Source organism: Pyxicephalus adspersus, chromosome 1 (assembly GCF_032062135.1).
Source record: "Pyxicephalus adspersus chromosome 1, UCB_Pads_2.0, whole genome shotgun sequence".
NCBI classification, from domain to species: Eukaryota; Metazoa; Chordata; class Amphibia; order Anura; family Pyxicephalidae; genus Pyxicephalus; species Pyxicephalus adspersus.
The window spans coordinates 175654682-175679794 of NC_092858.1; the positions used below are offsets into that span (position 1 = coordinate 175654682).

Below are 25113 nucleotides of genomic sequence, written 5' to 3' on the forward strand. Positions count from 1 at the left end.
GGGGGGATGTACAGTACTGGGAGGGGTGGGGGGTTTGGTGTATAAAGTACAGGTGGGGGTGTACAGTACAGGGGCACATTAAAGCTGCAGGAGTTTCCCTCCAGATTGCATTTAGGATCCCCAGCATGGATTGTGACATTTAGGAGGCAGAAGTGATTGTAGAAGTTTTAGGGCCCTTTCACCATCAACAGGGTAAGTGCTGCATGTAATACTTTTATATGCACTGATACATTTCGGGGTGAACTTTCATGAGTTTTACCCCCTTCTTCTCTGGTCAATTAGTGCTGACACACAAAGGTTAAACGATCTGTAAAGACAACAATCTCTAAGGTAAAAACAAAAAGCAGGATAATAAAAGTGGGAAAAATTAATCAGATTGGGGCAGAGAAATGGCTCTGGGATGGGGGGGTCACAGAGGGGTTAATGATCATAAAACTGATCATGTGATAGTAATATGGAAAGCTGAGGTCCACATTCCATTATCTCGTGTGTCAAACAGATTTCTCATTTGTAGTTCAATGGTTTTCCTCTCCTGAATATTTTTAACATTTCCTTTAAGAATGAAATCATTCTCGTGTTTTATATAGAGAGATCAGATTGTGAGGAATGATGTCCCCCAGGTGTGCAGAAATCTCCGTGTTCCTTTATGGTGTCTGTAGATTCATTCTTCTCTCATTTCTCTCATTGTTTCTCCAATAGAACGTTCCATCGTGCAGCTGTATGGTGCCATTATATTGACGGTTTCTTTGCGGTTTGCGTGACATTTGTTATTGGAGTGATGTGGTTGAGTTCTCAGCATTTTTTTTCTGTCAGAGTGACGTTTCCTGCTTTTCATTTGTGTCTTAGGTTTGGTGGCTTCCTGCATTGGGTCAGTGTTCCTTCCTATATTATCATGGCTTGCAGCTCTGATTATCTTTCCTATCCCTCCAAGGCAGCGATTATCTTTGCATTGATGGTTTTATTATTGTATCCTTTCTTATGGAAGGATTCTTATAGCACTCAGAGTAGTTTTTCATTCTTTCGGGTCAGAACATGATGGTACCAAGGAACCTGGCTGTGTATGATGGCTGGTGTGCTGGGGGTGAAAGCTGGTGATGTGTGGAGATGGCGGCATTGGTCAGGGGGACTCCTGTAAACTTAGCGGGGAAGCTTGTCATTCTTGATGGATAAAAAGATGTGTAGAAAATTCACGGATTTGTCTGAGTGTAGAAAATTCACGGATTTGTCTGAGTAGTTCATTTTTAGTTTGAGGGGTGAAAGGTAATAAACTATAAGTGACTTCTTTTGTCTTTATGAAGAAAATATCATCATGTAGTATGATCTATACAATCTATTATGAATGCTGCAGCCAGACTCATCCATCCTTCCCTCGGCTCCTCTTCCGCTGCATCTCTTTGTAGTTCTCTCCATTGGCTTCCATTTCACCTTAGAATCAAATTTAAGCTCCTGCTTTGCCTTCAAATCCCTACACAGTTATTGTCCCACTTACCTTTCTGACATGGTTAAAAAATACTCCCCCTGCCGCTCTCTCCGCTCCTCCAATGACCTGCTAATGACTTCCTCACTCATAACCTCATCACACGCACGGTTACAAGACTTCTCTAGAGCTGCCCCCACTCTCTGGAATGGTCTTCCTCGTCCTATTCGGCTTGCTGCTACTTTCTGCTCATTTCAAAGAGCGCTCAAAACCCATTTTTTCAAACTTGCCTACCCGTCTTCTTCTGTCTTTTGGAACTATCACTACTTCCCACCACTACATATCTCCCATCCTATTGTGTGATACTTCCCCCACCTACTAGATTGTAAGCTCTTCGGGGCAGGGTCCTCTCCTCCTGTGTCACTGTCTGTCTGTCATTTGCAATCCCTATTTAATGTACAGCGCTGCGTAATATGTTGGCGCTATATAAATCCTGTATAATAATAATGTAGTAACAGAACACACATGGCTTTTTTTCCCTAATAATAAATTTGTCCTCGGTCTGCTATACATCTAACCCCATTGCAGTGCCCATAGAGATTAATATTCTTATTGAAAATGAAATGTGTTTGCCGGATTCCTCATTGGATTCATTCTGTGTTTTTATTCTACAAGTTCTGAGATGTGTCCAGTGAATGTATTCATGTTACGCCTGAATTTCCCAACTTCTGGATCTCTGGTATGATGCGGAGGTTTCCAATTTCTTGATTGTCATGAATTGCGTTATTAATCTGTGAATGTAGATTTCTTATCGGACTATTCAGTTATTGGGAAAAATCATTTCTCCTTTTGTCCACATCATAAAAATGTCGGTAATGTAGCAAAAGTTCTCACTTTCCCTAACATGGTTAAGAAATTTGTCCTCTTGGTCTGTTTTACTTCTTACTCCTAATAGCAGTGCCCATATACTGAAGATGAATGTTATTCTTGTAAATGAAGTGGCTGTGATTGCATAAATCCAATGAGGAAGCCAGCAGTGTTTTATTTCATTTTCTAGCACGTCTGAGATGTGTTCAGTGAATGTATTCACCCCCGTTATGCCTTATTTTCCTAGCTTGTGGATCAATGTAGTGATAGATCATATATGGCTTTTTTTGTATGCGGTTAAGGAATATGTCTTCTAAGTCAGCAATAAATAAACTTATATTGTGATGTTGTTTTTACAAACCTTTTTACATTCTGCTAAACCTTTGTGTGTCAGTACAACTTGGACCAGAGAAGAAGCCCTATTTAATGTACAACGCTGCTTAATATGTTGGTGCTATATAAATCCTTTTTAATAATAATAAGTGAGGGTGGATCTCCTAAAGATTGGCCCTGAAAATGTAACTTCCATTTTTTAAAGTACTTTCTGTGATACTTAAATTTCACTCATTAGCATAACCAGTGGGGATTATTTTAGGCATCCAAATATTTCATCATTTAGCTGTTTTCAAATGCTAGCAATGTTTTTTATTTACATAACCATAAAATCAGGGGAAATCACAATATTACACATAAATTTAAAAACTTAGCGTTTGTTCTGTTATGATATAGTCTCAGTATTGGTTGTCGGTGCCTTTTTCAGATCCTAAGCCTGCTACTTCAGGATGACTGTGAGATAATCTGAAGTTTAACAATAGGTCCAAAGTTGAAGATAATCCTTCACTTTACATATTAGGATGCAAACCACCATAGGGTGCATAGGTCTATACCAGAGGGGTTATAGTTAAAGTATCTGTTAACCAAAAGAGTCTGTGTCATTCCCCTCAGAAATGATCCACCACTTCCCCAAAATCTTTTAGTATCACTGACAGTACTTACCTCTGGTAATGTTTCAGGTCCATTAATACATCTGTAATCACACTAAGTATAATGGAAGAGATTGCAAATAGAAAACCTTTACCACCTGCCCAAGAACCCGAGCTCAAAACTTCTTGTGTTAATCACCTAACTCAGGGCTTTGCATAATTACAGTGAGCAACTGAAGAACAACATCCTACATGGTAAAAAGGATTGCAATCAGAAAACAAAATCTTTTATTAAAACGCTAACATCACCGGACCAATTCCTTATCCGTGTTAAGGGGAAAATGGAATGCATGTCTTTTTGCTACATTGATGACATTTTTATCGTGTGAAAAAAAAGGGAAATATGCTTTTTCACAACAAACTTTTCACAGACCTATGTTTTGCACTCCTACACATCAATGTTCTAAACTCAACAAGTATCCGTGTAAACTGTGCAGATTTTTTTTTTGTGGTGAAATAATCCATCGCCTCAGTTCAGCAATGACAGTTTGCTGAGGTTATATAACGGGTCAACTGTTTTATCAACCAGAAAGATTTAACCATTGTTTGGCTTGTGAAACAAGTGGAGTTAAAAAAAAAACAGGTGTTTGAAAACAAAAGGAGTTAAATCCTTATAGTAAGCACAAACTGTAAGAAAATGTTTATAACTCCTTGTAAACAAACAAAAATTGTTACTGGGAAGATGAATGGTAGCAAGGTGGAAGGTTTGGTTCAATGCACAGTCTGCCACATGTATGCACAAATGGAATAACGGCTCCTAGGTGAAAACGGCTGTGACAGATCAAGTCACCTTTCTGGTATCTCGCATTGAAGAGCTGGAGAAGTGCATTGCAACACTGAAATCACTGGATCACCTTGAGAGGGGTCTCCTGCTTACTTAGCAGGCAGCTGTTGGCATGGGTGTGGAGGGTGGAGATGTTAATCAGGGTCAGCATATAGGTAGTTCGGTTGATATAACTAGAGGGAGTGGTAGGGGCCCCCAGAAAAGGAAGGCCAGCCCTGGGCTTGAGCACCCCAACATGTTTGCAAAGTTATGTGCAGGTGCCAGACCCAGTGGTGGCAACTCCAGATGTTACTACTGTCACAATAGCTCCGAATTGATATGATTGAAAAACAGCTGGGAAAATGAAGGTTGACAAAGCACCAGGACCTGATGGATTACATCCACGTGTCCTCAAAGAGCTGAGCTCCATTATTTAAAAGTCAATATTTCTAATTTTAGAGACTCCTTAGTCGCTGGCAAGGTACCGATGGATTGGCGTAATGCCAATGTGGTTCCTATCTTCAAAAAGGCAGCAAAGTCATTACCCGTTAGTTTAACGTCCATAGTTGGAAAGAGTTTGATAAAGAACCACATAGAGGAGTTTCTGCTGGAAAATATTATGTGATACTCAGCATGGCTTCAAGAAAGACCGAAGTTGTCAAATTTACTCTTTTTTTGAGGAAGTAAGTAAACAGGTAGACAGTGGAGTAGCAGTTGATATAATGTACTTGGACTTTGCTAAAACATTTGACACTGTACCCCACAGACGGTTAAAATGCAAGTTGGGGTCGGTTTAAAAAAGTCAATCTGTAAAAAGCTGGTTGATTTCTAGAAGCTCAGAATATTACTGGGGATTAAGGCTTTAAAGTAAAAATAACAGAGACTGTTGATCCAGGGAACATCCGATTGCCTTATGGATCAGGAAGGAATTTTTTTCCCCTGTTGGAGCAAATTTTACCCGGGGTTTTTTGCCTTCCTCTGGACCAACTATGTCTTATAGGGTTTTATATCTGGGATATGTTTATTTCCCTAGTGGTTGAACTTGATGGACTTATGTCTTTTTTCAACCTAACCTACTACCGTGTTTCCCCGATAAATAAGACCTACCCCGAAAGTAAGCCCTAGCTTATATTTCACCCTTGCTAATCATGCAATGGTGAAATATAAGCCCTCCCCCGAAAGTAAGCCCTATTGGCTTCTTCGGAGGGTGTGGTCCAAGAGGAAGGAGGGAGCAGAGAAAGAGCAGGAGATTTCAAAAGCACTGGAGCAAGGGGTGAGGAAATTGCAGGGTTAATTAACCTACAGTACTCTGGTGTGACACTAGCACTAAGAGGTTGGTGGATTCTCTTTTCAAAAGGTCCTTGCTGGTATTTCATTCATTAGCAGCAATGCATATTTATTAATTGATTTTTTTTTTTTTTTTGCTTTTACTCAGATTTAACATGTAATTCTATGAGTCACATGTTCATTGTCAGCACATTTTCTTGTTATGTTGCACTTGTTTGCTTATGAAGCTGTGTTTTTTTTCATTACTCATTTATGTCAATTCTTATTCATGACTTCTTGTATATAACAGAAGAAATCTGTGATTTTGACAGGTCACAGGTAACACAGAGGTATCTTTCTATAGTAATATTGGTTGCACGTTTTGGTAAATACAGATTTTTGTACATGAATAAATATAGATTTTTTTTGTGAGAAAAATAAGACATCCCCTGAAAATAGGCCCTAATGAGATTTTCAGAGGTAAAATAAATATAAGACACTGTCTTATTTTCGGGGAAACACGGTATGTAACCAACACTTATCTGTCATTCAGCTTGCAGCCTTGCATCCAACATGCCCTTCATCCCTTTCTGGACCTCCTGACTATATTCTTTGTTTTTATGTTGTTAATTGCTTTATCTCTTATTTATATATGAAAACAATAAAAATGATTGAAACCAATAACACCCCTCAGATGTTAATATTGGGTGGAGGAATGTTCATGGCATGAACAGCCGGCAGCTCATTTTACCATCGTAGTTACTTTATGGTGGTACTCTACACCATCAGATTGGCGGTGTCTTCCAGTTATTAAACAATAATCACCAATCCTGAATCCTAAGCAGAATCTCTGAAATTCTCTAATTATAAAGAAAGGAATACTTGGGGCCTCGGTACCTCAATACCTGGCCGCAAGGATTACAGTGAGCTCAGAATCACAGCAGTGTATGTTATATAGGGCACATGATGCCACTAAAATACAAGGCAGCTACCATGTAGATAGAGGGTTGACCGTTCAGTTTATCTGCCCCAGAGAATGCTACCCTCTAGTGTCTGGAGTGTTTACCTGCAGGGGAAAATCTTGACATTGGGAATTGAGAATGTGTATGTCACTCTCCCCCAACTTTAGAAGCAGATCAGATTGGTTCTCTGTGTCATTAGTATGTCCCATGTTAGATTTGTTCTGACTGTACCAGAGCCCCTTTAAGTATTGCAAAATCACAGGAGATGGTAGGGGTGGTAGAGGGGTAGTAGGAGATCTTGCATGCAAGGATATCTGTCATTGACTATCTGCACACTGGCCTGCAGATATAATGTGGGGCATTACCTGGGTGCACTGATCATATGAAGGAATGATGGCATAGTGACTGTCCGGATCATATCTGTGAGCTGCCTGCCTGGGGTGGCAGAGACATGTTGAGGATCAGTGATGATTTGAATGTCGGCCCCCATAGACTATTTTGAGCAAGGAGCCCATCACAATTGCATTTTCTGTGACCCCACTTGACTAATCCACAGAGGAACATATCCTAATAGTTAAAGACCCCCAGATATGTTCCTGATATAATCAATGCTGAAGAAATGCACCAAAACATCTTTACCATTCCAGAACAACTCAATGAATGTGATAAATTATTCCATGCTATACTAGGATCTGGTCCCTGTGGGGCTTCTTTTGGGTTTCAGGTTCAGAAATGTAATAAAACTGGCTCTGTCACCTTGTCTTTATCTTCATTTACCTTTATGTCATGCACTATTTCACAATGGTTGGGGATGTTTAATGTCGGACCATCTAAAAGATTGTATAAAGGTTTAGCCATGTCCTATTAAACAGGGGTCAAACTAAAATACACAGAGGGCCGAAATTAAAAACTCTGACCAAGTCAGGAGCCAAGCTTGAAATTTATTGAAAAATTGAGGAAGTTTACTACTTCATCCATAACTAACAAAAACAACCCCCTCTACACACACTTTAGGGTTGAAAAGACTAATTTTTATCTATCTATGCAGCCTGTGTGTTGTCCATCCTCTCACATCACAAGTTTGTCTGACACTAAATATTACACTATGCAGTCTCTAATGGATTGAAACAAACACAATGCCCCTGGTAGTCAGGCACCATGTGATCATTGCCTAGGCTTTCTATCACAAAGCGCAAACCAGATTTAGTTTATTTTCGGAATTCTTTGGGGGCCAAAAAGGGACCTTGAAGGCCAGAGCTTGACACTCCTGCATTAAAGAATATTTGTACTTTTAAGAAACCTGCACCTATCCCACTTTTACTTTGTCATAACCTAACCCACCCTCTCTGTGTATGCTTACTTACACTATGCTAACTGACACCACACTGCCTAAAAATATGTTGAGACAAACATCTGTCCTAATTCCATTTATCAAAATAATGTACCTGTTCCGACTTGCATACAAATTCAACTTAAGAAAACCTACAGTCCCTATCTCATATGTAACCCGGGGACTGCCTGTAAAACATTTTTGTAAAGTTTCCAGCACTTTTTTGGTGGCGCAGTGCTAATCTATCTCATTTCTAATGTAATAGAAATCCAAGCAATGGCTCCAGCTCATAATAAAATCATTTTCTACTAATCACTGAGCAGCTCCTAATTTGTTATCTTAATCATAATTATTATGACTCGGTACAGAGGGGTTGTTTGATTTCACAAAACAAGTGCAGAGATCCTATAATTCAGAATCATACAATTAGATACCCCAATGTATGTATATGGGCTTGTAACACCTCTCCAGTACTGCGACTCACAGCAAAGCATTACTGCAATGTCTGTGAATGCATATTATTTGCATTAGTGTATAATAAATGGCACCCAAAGCAATAAAATGGCACGGCACACATGGCTTGCTGAGCTCCAGAATCATTAAACTGTTGTAACCCTGCTGAATACACTAAATACAAAAATACCAATCTCTTTAAACCCAATATTCATCCTAACAAAACCTTTTTTGCTAAAATATAAACTCTCTAATTGGGTTTAGGACAATTTACAAGCTAAAATATTGCTTTGCTTTATGAGCTCATAAAATATCTTTAAGATCTCACCAAAAGTTGCTGAGTCCTAAAGCATAAATCTAAGATGTAATCATTCAGCCGTGCAAAACTTTGCTTCCAACTCTCTAAATTCATTCCTTATCTAGAGTTATATGGAGTATTGCAAAGCAAGGAGATCCTGCAACCTGCAAGCTTTCTATAATAGGGGATCGACCCCATGTATTACCAAAGTGTTCCACAACCATCCTTTCTGATACAGCTGTTCTCACATTGCTGGCCTTGTGAATGTCAGCTCTGTAGAAAACGTTGTGTAACTTTGACTCGTCATGAATTCTTTTTCACTGGAAACCCCAATCTAGAGCTTTCTTCTAAGATTCAGCAGGCTGTTTGTCTTCACATCCTCCTGAGGATCAAACATCCTGGGAAGCTGAAATGGATCCTTCTTCCTTTCCTGGGAATTGAAAGGACAGACCTTCAGGTGTTCAGATATAGAAGAAATATCATCAAAAGTCCACTTATGGACCGGACAGAAGAGACTGCTGAAATTCCAGACCTGCAGGAAGACCAAAGGACAAAGGTGAGGACAGAACTGGTTTGTCACACTCCAGTATAAACAAAATCCAAAACACTTCTCTTCTGCATAGCTTATTGTGGTCTTATTTTTCCATCATGCAGTACTCTAGGGATCTATTTATAAAGCTGTTTATGAATCTGGCATTCCCTAAATCATCTCTTTATGCTGAATCTCCCAGGTTCATGTATTTCAACATCAGTAATTGATTCTCCACCAGGGAATGTTTCCTTGAATGTCAGATTCATCTAAGTGACGGGGCACACTCATTCTACAGCACTAGGGTAGGCTGAATCTCAGTTGGGACACTATCTATGGCACTATTTTTTACTCATTTTTGGCACTAATATTTACAAATTGAGAAAGAGGCATAAGATCTTTCTCTATTTTAGGCTTGTTCCAGATTGAATGTTAAGCAAAACTTCTTTGTTTCCATATGATTTTTTTTTATATCTAATGAGAAGGAAAAACTTTTTTTCAATAAATTTCAAGTTTGGCCGGTGACTTGGTCTAAGTTTTTAATTTTAGCCCACTGTGTATTTGAGTTTGACACCCCTGGCTTAGACATTCCCCGGAGCCTCCTGGTAGCAGGTCAGTAATTGTGACACCAGGGACAGGGCTATAGGTAGTAAGTGTGCGTATCTGAGGAACCGGACTTCACAGAGACAAGTAAAAGTGTTCTATTCATGGTATTTCTTTATTCATGCTTCAGAGGAAAACTTGCAAATATTCTGATAAAAAAATTAGGATGTAGAGCTCTTACCTTCTTCCGACACCTCCATGAACTGCCACCATGAGAGTAAGTCTTCTTCTCCCAGAGGAGATGGACCATTCCCCTCTCATGTAATAAGGAGGCACACACATCTCTCATAAGGGAAGAGACTTGGGACAGCTGGCAAAGGCTGAAGCTGTCCAAGAACCCAGCAATGTGTTGTAGGACCTCAAGTGGAAGGTTGGAGAGGGAGTCTTTGCTCTTTCCTCGATTGCTTCTTGAAAGGTTGGGTCTAACTCCCTCATACAGACTGCTATCCACCAATGGCTTCACTGCGAATGTCTTGAGTTGCTTATTGTAGATGACTTGTGACTTCACTCCTGCAGGACGAAACCGACTTTGCATGAAAGTACAGCCCAAGTAGGAGAGTGGGCAACGTTGCTGGAACCAGCCACCGAGGCTGGACTGTATGTCACAATGGCTGTTTTTAAAATGTGAAGAGAACTCATCTCTACGGAAGAAGAGTTGGCATGAGAAGGTGAACGATGAGTTACTCTTGTTATGTCTCCCACAAACACTCTCACTCACAATGTCAAATTTGAGACCTAAAGGTCTCATTTCCTTTTCGGTGAAGAGATCCACTAAAGCTGTCTTTTTTGTAAAGAGATCATGGTCAAAATTGTAGGTTTGAGTTCCAAAATCAATGAGTAGTCCATCTAGTGCCTTCATTTGTGACACCACGTGACCTTTTAGCTCCCTCTCCAAAGCACACATCAAGATTGAATAAATAGTCTTAGATTGAGAGAAGTCTTCTTCTGGAAGCTCTAGGTCAGAGGTGTCCACCATCTTCTCAGCTCTCTCCTTCTTGGGATTTTCTTCCCCAAGTTTGGCCCTACGACCACAGTAGCTGGTTGGCACTTTGAAAGTGTGCACGGTCTTTACTGTGTGAGCTTCCAGGTTTCCATACACAAAGTCCTTCTCTCTGGGTGTGCATGCCGCCATCTGTCCAAATCCCATAAGCATGCTGCCATGATGTACAATGTACATGTTGTAGCTTCCACAATCCACTTCTGTCTTCAGTCTTTCCAAAACCCCCTCTTGCCATGGAGCTAGGCCAGTCTTCTCCATTAATTCCAGATGCATCATCTTCTGCTGATCACATTCTTTTTTTTTTTCTTCTTCCACTTTGGATTTGTCATCTAAGTTTTTCCTAGTTCCAGTACTGGTGCTTTGATCTGCAGAGTTCTCTAGAAATTTGGAGGCTTTCATTTCTTTGCTAAACATACCCTCCCACTGAGAAAACTGACCAAAATCATTGTCAAGTTGACCCCTGGCCAAAGCTTCACGCTGGAACTGAGTCAGTCCACCAGGTTCCCAACTGCTACTGGTCGAATAATCGGTACCTCCAACAGCACCAGCCTCCAGGTCTTCATCAGGCTTCTCCAAGCTTATAGTGTTTTCAGGTTTTTCTGAGAGCTCCGGGAAAAGTTCTGCTAGTTTTAGAGACTTAAAAAGAATCTCCTGATCCCGTAGAGATAAGGCCAAGTCCAGGCAGTTGTCTTTTTCTTCCTCTTTTAGAAGATTTTCATAAAGAGTTTGATCGTTGTCCAGAATGGGCCAGCGGTTCCAGTCCATAGAACAGCAGACCACACTAGCTGGGCAGACCTTAAGGTGCCTGGCTTGCTTGCATCTACTCATGTAGAATGGGCAGCCAAAGACTGAATTTAGGCATGGCACCCATTCGTTAGGGCACAGCAGTTGATGTTCTTCTTCCTTACACATATGGAAGGTGGCACCGCAGTGCAAGTGGCAGCTTATCATCATGCAGGTGACGCCAGTGTTGATGGGCGCTTGGCATCGTTTGCTGAAACAGTTCTGGCAGTGTCTGTGTTGACCAGTACGAGGCTTTGCTGCCTTTCCCTTTATGAAAAAAGAAAACATTTACTAATAACATTTTAATTGGGTAAGCAAGGACTAAACTCTGATGATTGGTGATGTCACTACTGTGCAAATCCTGCACCATCCTCAGTATGCCAAGTAATATGCCAGTGTACTACTTCCAACTATTGTACATATTGTGTCTGTAGTACTACCCCTGAAAATGGTTTCATGTGCTTTTCTTTCCAGAAAGAGAAACCCATTTATGTTTAGGCAGAGCCAAAGGGCAGTTTTAGTAAATGGGACAGCTGGAGGGCAGATATAATGACTGCGAGGCCGGGGACAGAGTTAAACAAACTTCTAAAAACATAATGAGAAACATAGTATGGGGTCCCACACCAACCATTTTAAACAGTAAGAATTTTAATCATAACTTCCATATCCTTCAGATTTGATCTGTTTTGGGTTTAGGATGTGAATGTTGGGCCGTTGGGATATTTTGGGGTTGTGTAACTCCAGATCCCCAGTATTACTCACCATTTTGAATAATAAATCTTCCTCCTCCCAGCGCTCTGATGGTTGAGGGTCCGAGGATTATTCTCCTGTCAATAGGGCTGAGATTAGAGAGAGATGAGTGAATTAGATAAATAAACCATGAAAATGTGGTAATTTATATGAAAGGAAACAATGTAGCAAGATTGTAGAAAAATATAAATACTAAAAGGCTGTTGAATGTTCATCCACCCAAAGCTACGTCAATGTTTGTTTGATGCTTGGGAAAGGGTATTAACTCCACCGTCAGGCACCTTAGCTACATAGATTAATTTGTATCTCCAATTCCCCCATGCAGACACTGCAGATCACAATAGGTGGGGTTATGTGCTGTCAATCCAGAAAGCAGTGGGTGGGACTGGGTGTGGCCAGATGCCGATTGACAAGCTACAAGTTTCCAAATTATATGTGACAATGTTGATAGCCACGCCCCATGCAAAATCTTCAAATTCATCTTCAAAAATTCAAGAGCAGTGCAGCATTGTTGTCACTCTATCACAGAAAGCTGCATTTAGTAGTTTTCACTTGCATGAACAACATGTAATTGTTAGATTGCAGAGGAGAACCAGGAGAATATTGTCACTGCAGTCCTGCGGCATATACACTTTTAATAGATGCAATCCATTAAAATCCATTTACAGTGAGAAAAAATGCCAGACGTATTTAAAGAAAGATTAAAAAAATTGCAAATCCTTTATCCAACAATTTTTTTCAATTAAAATGAGAATCCAGTATACAATAAAGAGGAGATCCCCTACAGAATATATGTATATGTTTATACATGTCACATCCCTAATATATATGCAAAAGATTTACTTTTTTTTTTAAAGGGATTTGTAAGGCAGAAATACACACACACACACACATATATATATATATATATATATATATATATATATATATATATATATCACGCTTTTCTTTGAGTTATACCAATTATTGCACCATACATAACAATTGTTTCATAATATTCATTTAATTGTTCACATAACTCAAAGAAAAGTGTCTTCTATATATTTTTATGTTTTTTATATGATCATATATATATATGATATTTATATGTATTTCTGTCTTAATAGTCAATTTGAAAGAAAATTAAATATTTTGCATGAATTAAAATGAGATTTTAAGTGAAATGTATTATAAGAAAATATTTACAGGATTAGATTAGCAGTAATACTATTAATACCCAAAAAACTAAGTTATGAAAACTTTCTCCAGTGTTTTATCTGTGTGAATGACAACATCTCTACAACACAGGATCAGCACTGGGGAGAATTGATCCCTGCTAATCGTTATATTTCTAATATTTAGTAATGATACCATTGATGGGGCTGAGCTGGCGCTTGGTTAGACCTCTGCCGGCTGTCACACCGGATCATTTCTCCTTTATGACCTTGAGGCCTCCAATGTTTTCTAAGGATTCCTGGCAGACTGTTTGGACTTGGGAAATGCACGTGGTGGCGTTGTGCTGGAAATAAGAATATCCAACATGGGACAAAAACCAAATAATGGAATGATTTAGATCCTGACCAGAACAAGTTACTTTATACTGGAGAACTTATATCACTATTGATACACATAACTAGGAAGTTAAAGGACCGGCACAACTTTTTGTTGCAGAATAAGTAACTCTTTTGTTGGATTTTTTGGCCAATCATCTTTGTACCAGAGAAGTTTTGTGTTGCATTGCAATTCCAGCCTGGAGTGCGAGGAACATCTTGCAAAGTTTGTATTGAGCGTTCTTTAATTTTCCTGCAATTCCTGAAGGTTTATAGCAAGCTTAGCAGTAGGACTACAAGACCCAGCAGCATCAGGAGGGCTGCACAACACCTGGTGTATGTTATGCATTGGACTTACCTGCAGATTATTCTGGAGGATTTAATTTTCTCCTCTGTGACCCGGTCTTGCTGGCGCTGTGGTGGTCTGTACCCCTTTGCTGCGTCGCAGAGGACAGTCATGTGGGCAGTTATAAATAGACGACTGCGGGCAGGGAACCCAACTCGGCTATCTTTACACGTCTGCTGTCCTCATTAGTATGTCCCTACACAAAACACTGACCTTAAAGTGCAACTCTGAACAAAGTAAAATAATTAAAGATATGAAGCAGACTGCCAGTGGCATTACCACCATTTAATAGAGCAAACAGAAGCTTTTCATTGGATAAATAATGCAGTGAATAATGTGTTTCAGTTGACAAAAAGTTTGATGCAGAAGGTAACTTCTTATTTTTGAAACAGCCATATCAGAAAACATCTCATGTGAACATATACATACCATGTGAAAAGATGTTTAATAGTAAAAGGATAAGCATTTCAGGAAGTGAATGTAAAGATCATGCCATGCCCCTTTCAAGAATGTAAAGCCATCAGAATGTGAGGTGAAGCACTGTGAATATAAGAAAGCCACTTATCAGTGAGACTAATCAGAAAAAAAGGATTCAATTTGCTAGGCAGTATAAAGACCGGACTCTGCAATAGCAAAATGTCATGTTACCCTGTTCCAGCATGATGGGTCATTGTGATAGGAAGAGAGGCAGAAAAAGTGATAGCCTGTCATGTCTAGTGCCTTCCTGTGGGGGGCAGTGGTATGATCTGGGGTGCCTGTAATAGCAGTGTTATGATTTGGGGTGCAGTGTTAGGATCTGAGGTACCTGTAGGGGCAGTGTTACGATCTGGGGTGTCTGTAGGGGTAGTGTTACAATCTGGAGTGACTGTAGAGGCATTGCTATGATCTGTGGTGCCTGTAGGGGCAGTGTTACAATCTGGGGGTCCTGTGGGGGCAGTGCTATGATATGGGGTGCCTGTGGGGGCAGTGTTATGATCAGGGGTACCTGTGGGGCAGTGTTATGATCTGGGGTGCCTGTAGGGGCAGTACTATGATATGGGGTGCCTGTGGGGGGCAGTGTTATGATCTGAGGTGTCTGTTGGGGGCATTGTTATGATTTGGGGTGCCTGTGGGGTCAGTGTTATAATCTGCAGTGCCTGTCTGAGCAGTGGTATGATCTGGGGTCTGTGGGGCAGTGGTTTGATCTGGGGTGCCTGTGGGGGCAGTGTTATGATATGGTGTGCCTGTGTTTTTTTTACAGGCTTAGTGGAGGCTTTTTGATTTATTTAGCCCCCTTTACCGTGACGAGTATTGCTCCTAGACATCCAAGAGAAACAATATTATATAGAAAGAATACCAGATATTGAAATCGATCTCTATCAAATGTCCAAAGTCATCAAGATGGGGGAGACCAACGGCCTAATAAACATTCTCCATAAGTCATTCTCCCATCTTACCAGTGGGGGCGCAATAGAACACAATGACAATCTTTTCTTTGGATACAATTTAAGACTTTTAATAACATGCAGACATAATATGTAAAAACATTTTCTACACAGTTTATAAGGCACAGGCAGCTTTGTTTAGTGCAAAGAGGTAAAAGAGAAAAAGAAAAGTTTAGTGGCACCTGGTGTTAAGATTGCAATTATTCCATTAATGAAAATATTTCCAAAGATAGATTAACTTCACGTATGTTTGCTATAAAGACATTCAGCCATTAAGCTGCGTACACACTTCCAATTTTTGTCGTTGGAAAGGTTCTTTCACGATCCTTTCCAACGACAAAGGAGTGCACGATGCATGAACGATGCTGTACATACAGCACCGTTCATGCTCTATGGAGAGGGGAGGGGGAGAGCGACGGAGCGGCACCCTGCTGCGCGCTCTCCCCCTTCCCTTTCATTAGGCGGCTGTCGTCCATCGTCCGTGGATCCGGCAGGTCGGTCGTCCAGACTATGGACGACACGGACACGACACCGACTGTACACACGGCAGATTTTCGCCCGATAATTGGCCGATGCCGATTATCGGGCGATAAAAATCTGACGTGTGTACCTAGGTTAAGCATTGTTCCTGGTTGAATTTCAGGAGACCATCTAACACAATTACAATAAAATGTATAATACAGATACAACAATACATATTTTTAATGTTGTTTCAGTCATTTCAATCAGTTCAGTCTCACTTCTACAAGACAATACAGCCAGGAAAATGACGCCAAAATGTCCGGGTATATCATCGTGGATTCCTGGGTCCGACAAGGAACAAGCCGTGTAACAATGCAGATGAAGTGCAGAGATGATACAAAGACGCTGCAGAGCCAATCATGGGAATGGTGGTTTTATTTTCCTAGCTGTGCTGTCTGGCAGGACCCCCCATGGATAACAAGACTGCACATAATTGTCAGATATAAAGAGGTTGCAAATGTATTTTAGCTTCTCCCACATTCATTAAAACAGATATAACATAGATAAATACTCTATTATTATTATTATTATTATTATTATTATTAATAAACAGGATTTATAAAGCACCAACATATTAGGCAGCGCTGTACAAATAAATAGGGATACATACTAATACAAACATATTAATTGTCCCCACTTCCACACAGCTATGGCATTGAAGCCGCATGGATATAAATTTCCATTTAGTTAGGTGACAGATAAAATCTGTGCAGAGCTAAAATTTTCTCATACACATTCACCCAAATTTGCATAGAAAATGTGGAAGACCGTCAGTTTACAAACACTACTGCAGAATATTCTATATTACATTACAAATACAAAACATAAAAATGTTCTTTATTTAAAAAAACAGTTTTCACATCCAAAAACACTAAAAGCCACAATAAATCTCTGTGGACTTCTTTCTGGTGGATGTATATTTGTGCAAAGAATGCAAATGCTCATAATTTAAAAAAAGTAGAAAGGTATCAAATGTTAAAGTAGGTCTGTGCAGGAATATCCTGTGCCCTGAGAATTCATATGGTGGAAGGAGGACTCAGGATCCAATATGTGCAGGGGCATTGCTGATGTATACCACATGATATAAGTATGAAAAGAACAAGAGAAAAGGCTGGGGATTTTCACAGCAAACTCAAGTGTACTACCGTGTTCCCCCGAAAATAAGACCTACCCCGAAAGTAAGACCTAGCACTATTTTGTAAACCTGCCCTAATATAAGACCTACCCCGAAAATAAGACCTAGGAGAAAAATAAAATAAAAGCATACATACCGGTAAATTAAAAAAGTACTCACCGAGACAGCTCCAGATATCTGATCCTGTGTGTGTGTGTCTTTGATGCTGGCTGCAGGGCGTGTCTATTCCTGAGCCAAACTGAAAGTAAAAAGCCTGCACACGTGCCCCCGCGATTCTGAACAAGAAAGCAAGCTGCTGATCCCTGCCCTAACGGAGATCCCTGCACTTAATTACGGGTAAGTGATCAGAAGGGGACAATGGAGTCAATGGAATAGAGTGATCAGAAGGGGACAATCATTTCATAGTGATCAGAAGGGGACAATCATTGCATAGAGGGATCAGAAGGGGACAGTCAATGGCCTAGAGTGATCAGAAGGGGATAATCAATGGCATAGAGTGATCAGAAGGGGAATTTGAACCGCACATGAGTGATCAGAAGGGGACAATCAATGGAACATGAGTGATCAGAAGGGGACAATCAATGGAACATGAGTGATCAGAAGGGGACAATCAATGGAACATGAGTGATCATGAGTGACTTTCAACAATAAATGTGTACTGTAGTCTTCTTCATGGAAAAATAAGACATCCCCTGAAAATAAGACCTAGTGTGTTTTTGGGAGCCCAAAAAAATATAAGACAGTGTCTTATTTTCGGGGAAACATGGTATATCAGACAGTTAGGCCACTCTTATTTCCAAATTCCCCACTCTATAGATTGCAAAAAAAAAAAAAAAAATATATATATATAGGTATAACATCTCATAGTCCGACACGTTTCACCTACAGGCTTCTTCAGGGGACTTATGGAGATACTCCATTTAAAGACTATAGTAGTTGCATTGATTTTGGTTACTCGTCCATTCATACTGTCGGCTCACATAGCTGGGATTTCCAGGTCTGTCTAGAAATATTTCATTCAACAGTTTGGAAAATTTTGGCACCAAGAAAAAAAAATAGCTTCAGAGCAGAAGAGAGATACATAGCACTGGGCTTCAAGGTGTCGCATACCCTGAATATCTGATAATGGATGATAATACGAGGAAAGTCACGTCTGTGATATTTTCTTGCAGGAATAATACTTTCTATGGAGATCAATCAGGACACGTCATTTAGATCTAAAAGAAAGAAATCAGAGAAGTCGGGTTTCAGAATGAGATGTTTAATTTTATCTCATGACATATGAAACTATGGGCTCTATTTATGAAACAGGGAATCAGACATTCCTTCAAACTTTCCCTCTTGGGAACCTTCCAGGTCCATGTGTTTTAATGGCAGTAATTAATACCGTCCAGGGAATGTTTGGGGGAATGTCAGATTCCCTGTTTACTGAAAATGACAAAGAACTATCTAAAAAGAAATCTTTTCAATTCAGAAAGACTTTCCTGTCTTCCCTGCAGGGCACGGGCACCATCAGCCTACATTTACCCGTTGGCCAGCATAGGGCTGCCGCCGGCGTACATTTACCCGTTGGCCAGCATAGGGCCGTCGTCAGATTACATTTACCCGTTGGCCAGCATAGGGCCGTCGTCAGATTACATTTACCAGCGTATGGCCACCATCAGCCTACACTCACCATTTGGCTTGCATACGGCTACCATCAACCTACATTTACCCATTGGCCATGCTATGGACTTTGTACAGCGCTGTGCAATATATGTGTATAATGTACGTGCTATTTAAATACTGTGTAATAATAATAATATTATGGCCACCATTAGCCTGCCTGCAGTGAATGTCACGTCCACTACTTCACAAATACCCTACTTCTAATTATTTGCACAATTAATAAGTCAGAAAATGTGAATGTTACTCACAAAGACCATCAATAAGGATATGAAAACTCCAGCAGCAAGTATTCCCCAGTGGCTTCGAGGTCCAGAAACTGTAAGAAAATATAGAAAATAAGTGTTGCTTCTCCCTTGATGATACCTGTAATATATCAGTAAATATATTAGTTCCCTATACCTTTTGTAGCCAGCCGCATTTCCCAGCATATGGGATTATTGGTGAAATTGTAGATCACAGTGTTGTTAGAGATTGGGTTTGTGATCCTGACCCGTAATCTTCTCTCGGTGTCTTCTCTCTGCACGCTGTGGATAATCAGTGTTTTATTGTCATCTATCAGTTGGTATCTTTCAGGTAAGAGTTCTCCCGCAAGCTCCCAAATCACAGTGCTCTCTTCTCCTGAGAAATGCACGCTCAGAGCCATGTCCTCACCCAGCAGACTGCATGTACTGGTTATTTTTGAGAAGAGGACCGGATCTGAAAAAGGAACAATTGTTAGCAACCATAAAAAGAATAGCGTGCTAGCTCTTGTGTACACACTGATCATTATTCAGCCTCTTCCCCACATATAATCATTTTATCTTCCCCTATAGAGTACAAGGCAATGCGGAAAGATGTGATATGCAGGATATGGACACTTACCTTGTATACGGATGTCTGTGGAGGTAAGTCGTTTTGCTGGGCCGCCGTTATTCTCTATAATATACTGGCAGGAATCCCCCTTCTCAGCCTGTGTCAGCCTCCAGCAGCCGCTCTGTGTGTTCAGGTGAAGTCTGCTCTGCATGGCGTTTTTGGTGTACATAGTGTTAAAGTGAACATCCAGCAAAGGTTCTATTACCCCTCTGCATTCTCTAAACAGCTCCAGGACCCCATTACGGTGAGGACACGTCATATTACAGGATTCAATGTCTGATCCGCTCCGTACATACACCACATTGGATCGCACTGATGACGTAAGCAGGATGGTCAGGAGTCCTAAATAAACATCAGACTGGGGCGGTAAGATGTCATCATTATTGGCCAATGAGGTTTAAGATTTAGCAATTGGGGGAGGTAAACTTACCTTGCTTATACAATCCAGCCATCGCCTTCATTCTGTACTCCACAGAATACCTACAGGGAACAAAGACAGGTAAGTCAGAGGGTCCAACGGCAGAGTTTTATCCCCATTTACTAATCCCTGAATGGACTAAAATCAGAACAAACCACTCAGTCACCAATCATCAGACTGGGGCGGTAAGATGTCATCATGAGAAGGCGCCATGTTATTCGGATATAATTCTGTCTAAGGCTACACACGCCAGATTCTCATCTGATATCAGGAGAGAATTCTCTGACAAGTGTACAGCGCTCATCACTCAGATCCATCCTGGTGGATTCATGGATAGTGAAATGAGAAATCACAATGGGTTGCCGCTGTCATTCTCCCCCTATATAGAGTATAACAGCTCTGTATGTACAACACTCAATCAATCTTATCCTTAGAAAAGATCATTTCCATTGACAAATTTTGCACACGTGTATCCACCCTTAGTCCTGCAAGCTGCCCAGCACTTACCGCCTGTTACCAATCCTAGGGGCCCAGCACTTACCGCCTGTTACCAATCCTAGGTGCCCAGCACTTACCGCCTGTTACCAATCCTAGGTGCCCAGCAGCTGCCAGAATTCACTCAGAAGGGGTAAATGTTTTTTGCTGCTAATATGAGCTAAGCCTAACTTGTTACACCACATTTATTATACTATTACACTACTACAAAGGATTACACTGTTAAAACTTAGAACACTAGTAAGTTGGGTCACAATACACGGCATAGGACAGTTGTGTACATAGAATACATAGAATAGAAAAATTGGATATACTAACGGGGCAGGCATTACAACCCATGGCATAAACAACTGGGAGCACTAAATTTGCCGTGTTTTGCCACACCCCCTTTTTTACCACCCGGCTACAGCTTCCTACCACCCGGCTGAAAAAAAATTCTGGGGAGAACACTGTATATATAGATATATATATATATGGAGTGGTGCACTTACCTGCATTCCAATGGCTTGCCATGGTGGCTGCTATTTAGTTGCTCTGATTTTCAGGTTGCAGAAAGACTCCTTAATGTGTTGCTGTACTTTCTCAGCCTTTTTCCTGTCTTTTCTGCAGTTTATCATATACCCCAAAGCTGTAGATATGAGAAATACAAAAACAAATGTAGCAACCAAAGTGTTTCATTTGTTAAATATTCCAGCTGGCTATTGTAACAATATCGCCATCTACAGGAAATGCAGAGAAGCTCACACATTATAATAAAATGGCAACTTCATTTGAAAAAAAAGATAAACAGAAAAGACTGGGGCCTTGAGTGGCTAAACTTCAGAATATAGTTAGTATGAATGCTATTTATTTATTTATTGATATCTAAAGAGATGCTTGATTATGGCTAAGGACAGATTTATGTCACTGATAAGGGTCTTATATTAATTTCACCTCTGAAAATTGCATTAGGACTTATTTTAATGTACAAAATATCTATAGAAAGATACCGCTGTGTTACCTGGGACCTGTCAAAATCACATTTTTTTCTGTTATGTACAAGAAGCCATGAATAAGAATGGACAAAAATGATTAGTGAAAAAAAACCACAGCTTTATAAGCAAACAAGTGAAACATAACAAGAAAATGTGCTGACAATTACTGTATTTTTCGGCGTATAAGACGCTCCGGCCTATAAGACGCACCCAATTTTAAACAAGAAAAACCTAGAAAAAAAAGATTCTGAACAAAATACTTAAAAATCTTTTTTTTTTTTTTACCATGTATTCGGTGTATAAGACGCACCCACTTTTCCCCCCCAGTTTTGGGGAAGAAAAAGTGCGTCTTATACGCCGAAAAATACGGTAACATACGACTCAATAGAGTAACATGCAGACACAGAACAGTAACCAAAATAAATCTGAGTAAAAGCAAAAAAAAAAAAAAACAATAAATGTGCATTAATGCTAATGAATGAAATAATACCAACGACCATTTGAAAAGAGATCCACCAACCTCTTATTAGTTGTAGTGTCACAGCCAAAGAGTTTAATTAACCCTGCGATTTCTTCACCCCTTGCTCCATTGCTTTTAAAATCTCCTGCTCTCTGCTGCATTCTACGCTCTGCCGCTCTCTCCTTCCTTTTGATATCCCTCTGCCTACCACATGAGCTCCCTCCCCGAAGAAGCCGGTACAGAGTATATTTCACCCTTGCATGATTTGCATGCTAAGGTTTTTTTTCGGGGTAGGTCTTATTTTCGGGGAAACAGGGTAGTTGATTACTTCGCATTTGTACGTGGGGAAGGCAAAAAGATAAACCTGGCACTTTGCTAACTGTATCTGTCAGAGTATATTTATGTTTAATGATGATAGATATATATATATATATATATATATATATATATATATATATATATATATACCTCTGGGGTAGGCAAACAATATACTGATAAAGCAATAGGAGTTGCACACTTTCCTCTCTCTTTTTTGAACAACACAAGAGTCTGATCAGATTCTTGCCTCTGTGTGGGTCACACTTATTTGCAACCGACCAACAGTGAGACTATATTTATTAAATAAAAAAAAACTTTATTGGACTTTTCAGGCACCACTTATTAAGCCAATTTCTTTAAACCAAATATCGCTGTTAAAACCTTAATTAATTTGACATTAAAATAAATTAAATGCACATTTTGTGAAATATATGAAACTGTATCAAGTTAGTTCCACTTGCATTTCAACACGTTCCGCACATTTCACTTTCTCAGTAAAGTTGTTAGAGATCCAAAAATACTGCAACATACATAATTGAAAATTTTCACAATATATTAGCACCTATTTTCACTTATTGTATTTTGTTTTAAGGTAATTACGCTTACTTGGCTGTATCATCCGAGCAATACCACTTAGGAATCCTCAGTTCTTTAGGACTTGTGTGTAGGATTTGGGAACGAAGTCAGAGTAATGCTAAACTCCGCAGAAGCAACATGAATCTGTGTGGTGTGTGAATTGGTAACGCCTTTTGAACTCCTTGCAGGGACTTCCTGCCCAGCTATAAAATACCAACACACATACACATGGTGCGCAGAGACTGGGCTAGAAGGATCACATGGCCAGAATTGTGCCAGCATTGTTAACGCCTTTTTTTTCCTCCTTGCAGAGACTTTCCCGCGCACGACTGTTCTAGAAGGATCACTTGGCCAGAATTGTGCCTCTGATGCAATCATTCAAAGCCAATAATATAAGACAAAAGAGCTAGGGGGTTGGAATTCCTACACTCGAGATGACTGTGCATTCCCTTGTGAGCCCACCATTTTGGATATTAGTTTTATTAATAATCACCGATTTCTTAAGTTTGTTTGTTTTTGGGTAGTTGTGTGTGTGATAGTTTATTATGTGACAATTATACAAAATCCTGAGTCTGGGGGCAGATTGTTTTCCATTTTCTTTAATAGGTGATTGGAATATATGTGAGCCGCTCCTCTTTGTGAATGTGTCAGTAACAGGTTAGAAGGAGAAAAGAGAGGGGCTTCAGGCTCTTGTTGTAGGTTGTGTATTGTTTACCTGTCTGGTGTCATACATCCGTACAATAGTATGTTACATCACAACAGATTATTCCCCATTGTAGAATCCTGGGGTGGTGATTGGCTAAGCTGAACAGTTGTACACCTTCTTTCTAGCCTGGAATGCAACTATTTTACCACCTGGCTACTGTTTTCTCCCACCTGTCTGAAAAAAATTTCTTGGGAGAACACTGTAAAAACGCATATTAACGTTCCTACCACAATTATATGCGTTTTTATGCACTTTTACAAGCGTTTTTAAGCCTGACTTTTATAAATGCCTATAAAGCATTCTACTGCGAATTGAAGCAATTTGCTGCATTTTTACATAAGCCTTTATAAAAGTTTTACTGGTAACCCTTTCAGGGATATAGTTCGGGGGTACATTAAACCCCTTACTCATTCCCTGAAAGGGTTAAAATATCTGTAAAAAATTGGACAAGGCTTTATGGTAACATTTTTTATTAAATGTTTGTGTATGTGTAACTAAACTTGAAGCATGATTCCCACGGCTGCATTCATTCATAACATGAGAACAGTCCTGGGAATCCTCCTGACAGTGAGGGATTCCCGGGCACTGGGGGTTAAATGAGGACAAGGCTCCCCATTCACCTTTCGTGCTTTGTGATTGGCTGAGGTTTTTCTTTTCTCAGCCATTCAACACTAGACTTGAATGGGGAGACTTGTCCCCATTCATCTCTAGTGCTCTGTGATTGGCTGAGAAATAGGAAACCCTGATGACAGCTCAAGCATCATCAGGATTTCCCTTTCTTCAGCCAATCAGGGAGCAGAGCAATCAGCGGAGCTCTGCTATGCTGACAGCTCCGTTCCCCTGATCACTTCCGCAGCCCTAGAGGAGCTGTGACATGTATTCTGTATCCATGTACTACAGTTCCTCTAGGGCTAGTTACACAAACACACACGTTTCAATAAAACAACTTAACATTAAAGCCTTGTCCAATTTTTTACATATTTTAACCCGTTCAGGGAATGAGTAATGGGTTTATTGTACCCCTGTACTCATTCCCCAGGGTGGGGTGGTGGAAATCTGGGGGGTCTCTTTTTAATAAAGGGGCTTCCAAATTCCAAAGTCCTGCTAAAATGCTTATAAAATCCCCCATCATTTTCAATGGAAGTTTCATAAAAAGCTTAAAAATGCTTGTAAAAGCCTCAGTTTACCCATGTTTTTAGGGGTTTTCCTGCGTTTTAATTTTTTAAACGTTGCAAGCAACATTTAACGTACAGCTCATAAACGTGCCTGAAGGAAACGTCCTGGTGTAGATTAGCACATTGGAATGTATGGGGACTTCAAACATGGGCTTTAAAAGCCTCAGGTTAAATGCTGGGGCAACAGTCCATGTAGATTAAGCCTAAGATGGATAAAGTTATCGGTGTTTAACAAAAGTTTTTATTTGTTTATTTCCATTCCATGTCTGCTCCCTAATGCTGGCAGTCTGCATAAATAAGTTTTGACTTCTCTGCTACTTTTGTATATTTACCAAGTACAGGTCATCGTATTGCATTGGTAGACTGACAGTACCCGGAACTTCTTATATGGAGTGCCAGGTCCTCAGCGCTCAGTCTACCCTTGTAAACACTGACTTTACTTTAATTTTTAGACCCACTTGGGTTACTCTGCATTGAGAGCGACTTACCCTTAGACTGAGACCTTAGACTG

General features: G+C 40.1%; 2 protein-coding genes and 1 non-coding gene across 3 annotated transcripts; all 3 read right to left on the minus strand.

Moving 5' to 3' along the window:
• Positions 1-7179: 7179 nt before the first annotated feature.
• FBXO40 (F-box protein 40) lies at positions 7180-13989 on the minus strand. The gene is made up of 4 exons (XM_072398448.1): positions 13892-13989; positions 12017-12093; positions 9653-11521; positions 7180-8871 (listed from the first exon to the last, which is right to left on the minus strand). Exons 2-4 carry the CDS (start codon positions 12017-12019, stop codon positions 8674-8676), a joined length of 2070 nt encoding a protein of 689 aa, XP_072254549.1. The 5' UTR covers positions 12020-12093; positions 13892-13989; the 3' UTR covers positions 7180-8673.
• A 3862-nt stretch (positions 13990-17851) lies between these two features.
• LOC140321674 (uncharacterized) lies at positions 17852-21168 on the minus strand. Its single transcript, XM_072398449.1, has 5 exons — positions 20885-21168; positions 19490-19822; positions 19028-19324; positions 18877-18944; positions 17852-18177 (listed from the first exon to the last, which is right to left on the minus strand). Exons 1-5 carry the CDS (start codon positions 20904-20906, stop codon positions 18172-18174), a joined length of 726 nt encoding a protein of 241 aa, XP_072254550.1. The 5' UTR covers positions 20907-21168; the 3' UTR covers positions 17852-18171.
• Positions 20037-20105, minus strand: LOC140321963 (small nucleolar RNA SNORD31). The gene has a single exon (XR_011919079.1). It is a non-coding gene; the product is annotated as a small nucleolar RNA SNORD31 (small nucleolar RNA).
• Positions 21169-25113: the final 3945 nt, after the last annotated feature.

What these genes read in the sequence shown, in the direction of transcription:
- FBXO40 (XM_072398448.1), bottom strand. An exon ending in CATGGAGGTGTCGGAAGAAG is followed by an intron (nt 8,872 to 9,652) that starts GTAAGAGCTCTA and finishes GTCTTCCTGCAG; the next exon opens with GTCTGGAATTTCAGCAGTCT.
- LOC140321674 (XM_072398449.1), bottom strand. Translation starts at nt 20,906, where the DNA reads ATGGCAAGCCATTGGAATGCAG. An exon ending in GGCAAGCCATTGGAATGCAG is followed by an intron (nt 19,823 to 20,884) that starts GTAAGTGCACCA and finishes ATGTTTATTTAG; the next exon opens with GACTCCTGACCATCCTGCTT. An exon ending in CACAGACATCCGTATACAAG is followed by an intron (nt 19,325 to 19,489) that starts GTAAGTGTCCAT and finishes TTCCTTTTTCAG; the next exon opens with ATCCGGTCCTCTTCTCAAAA.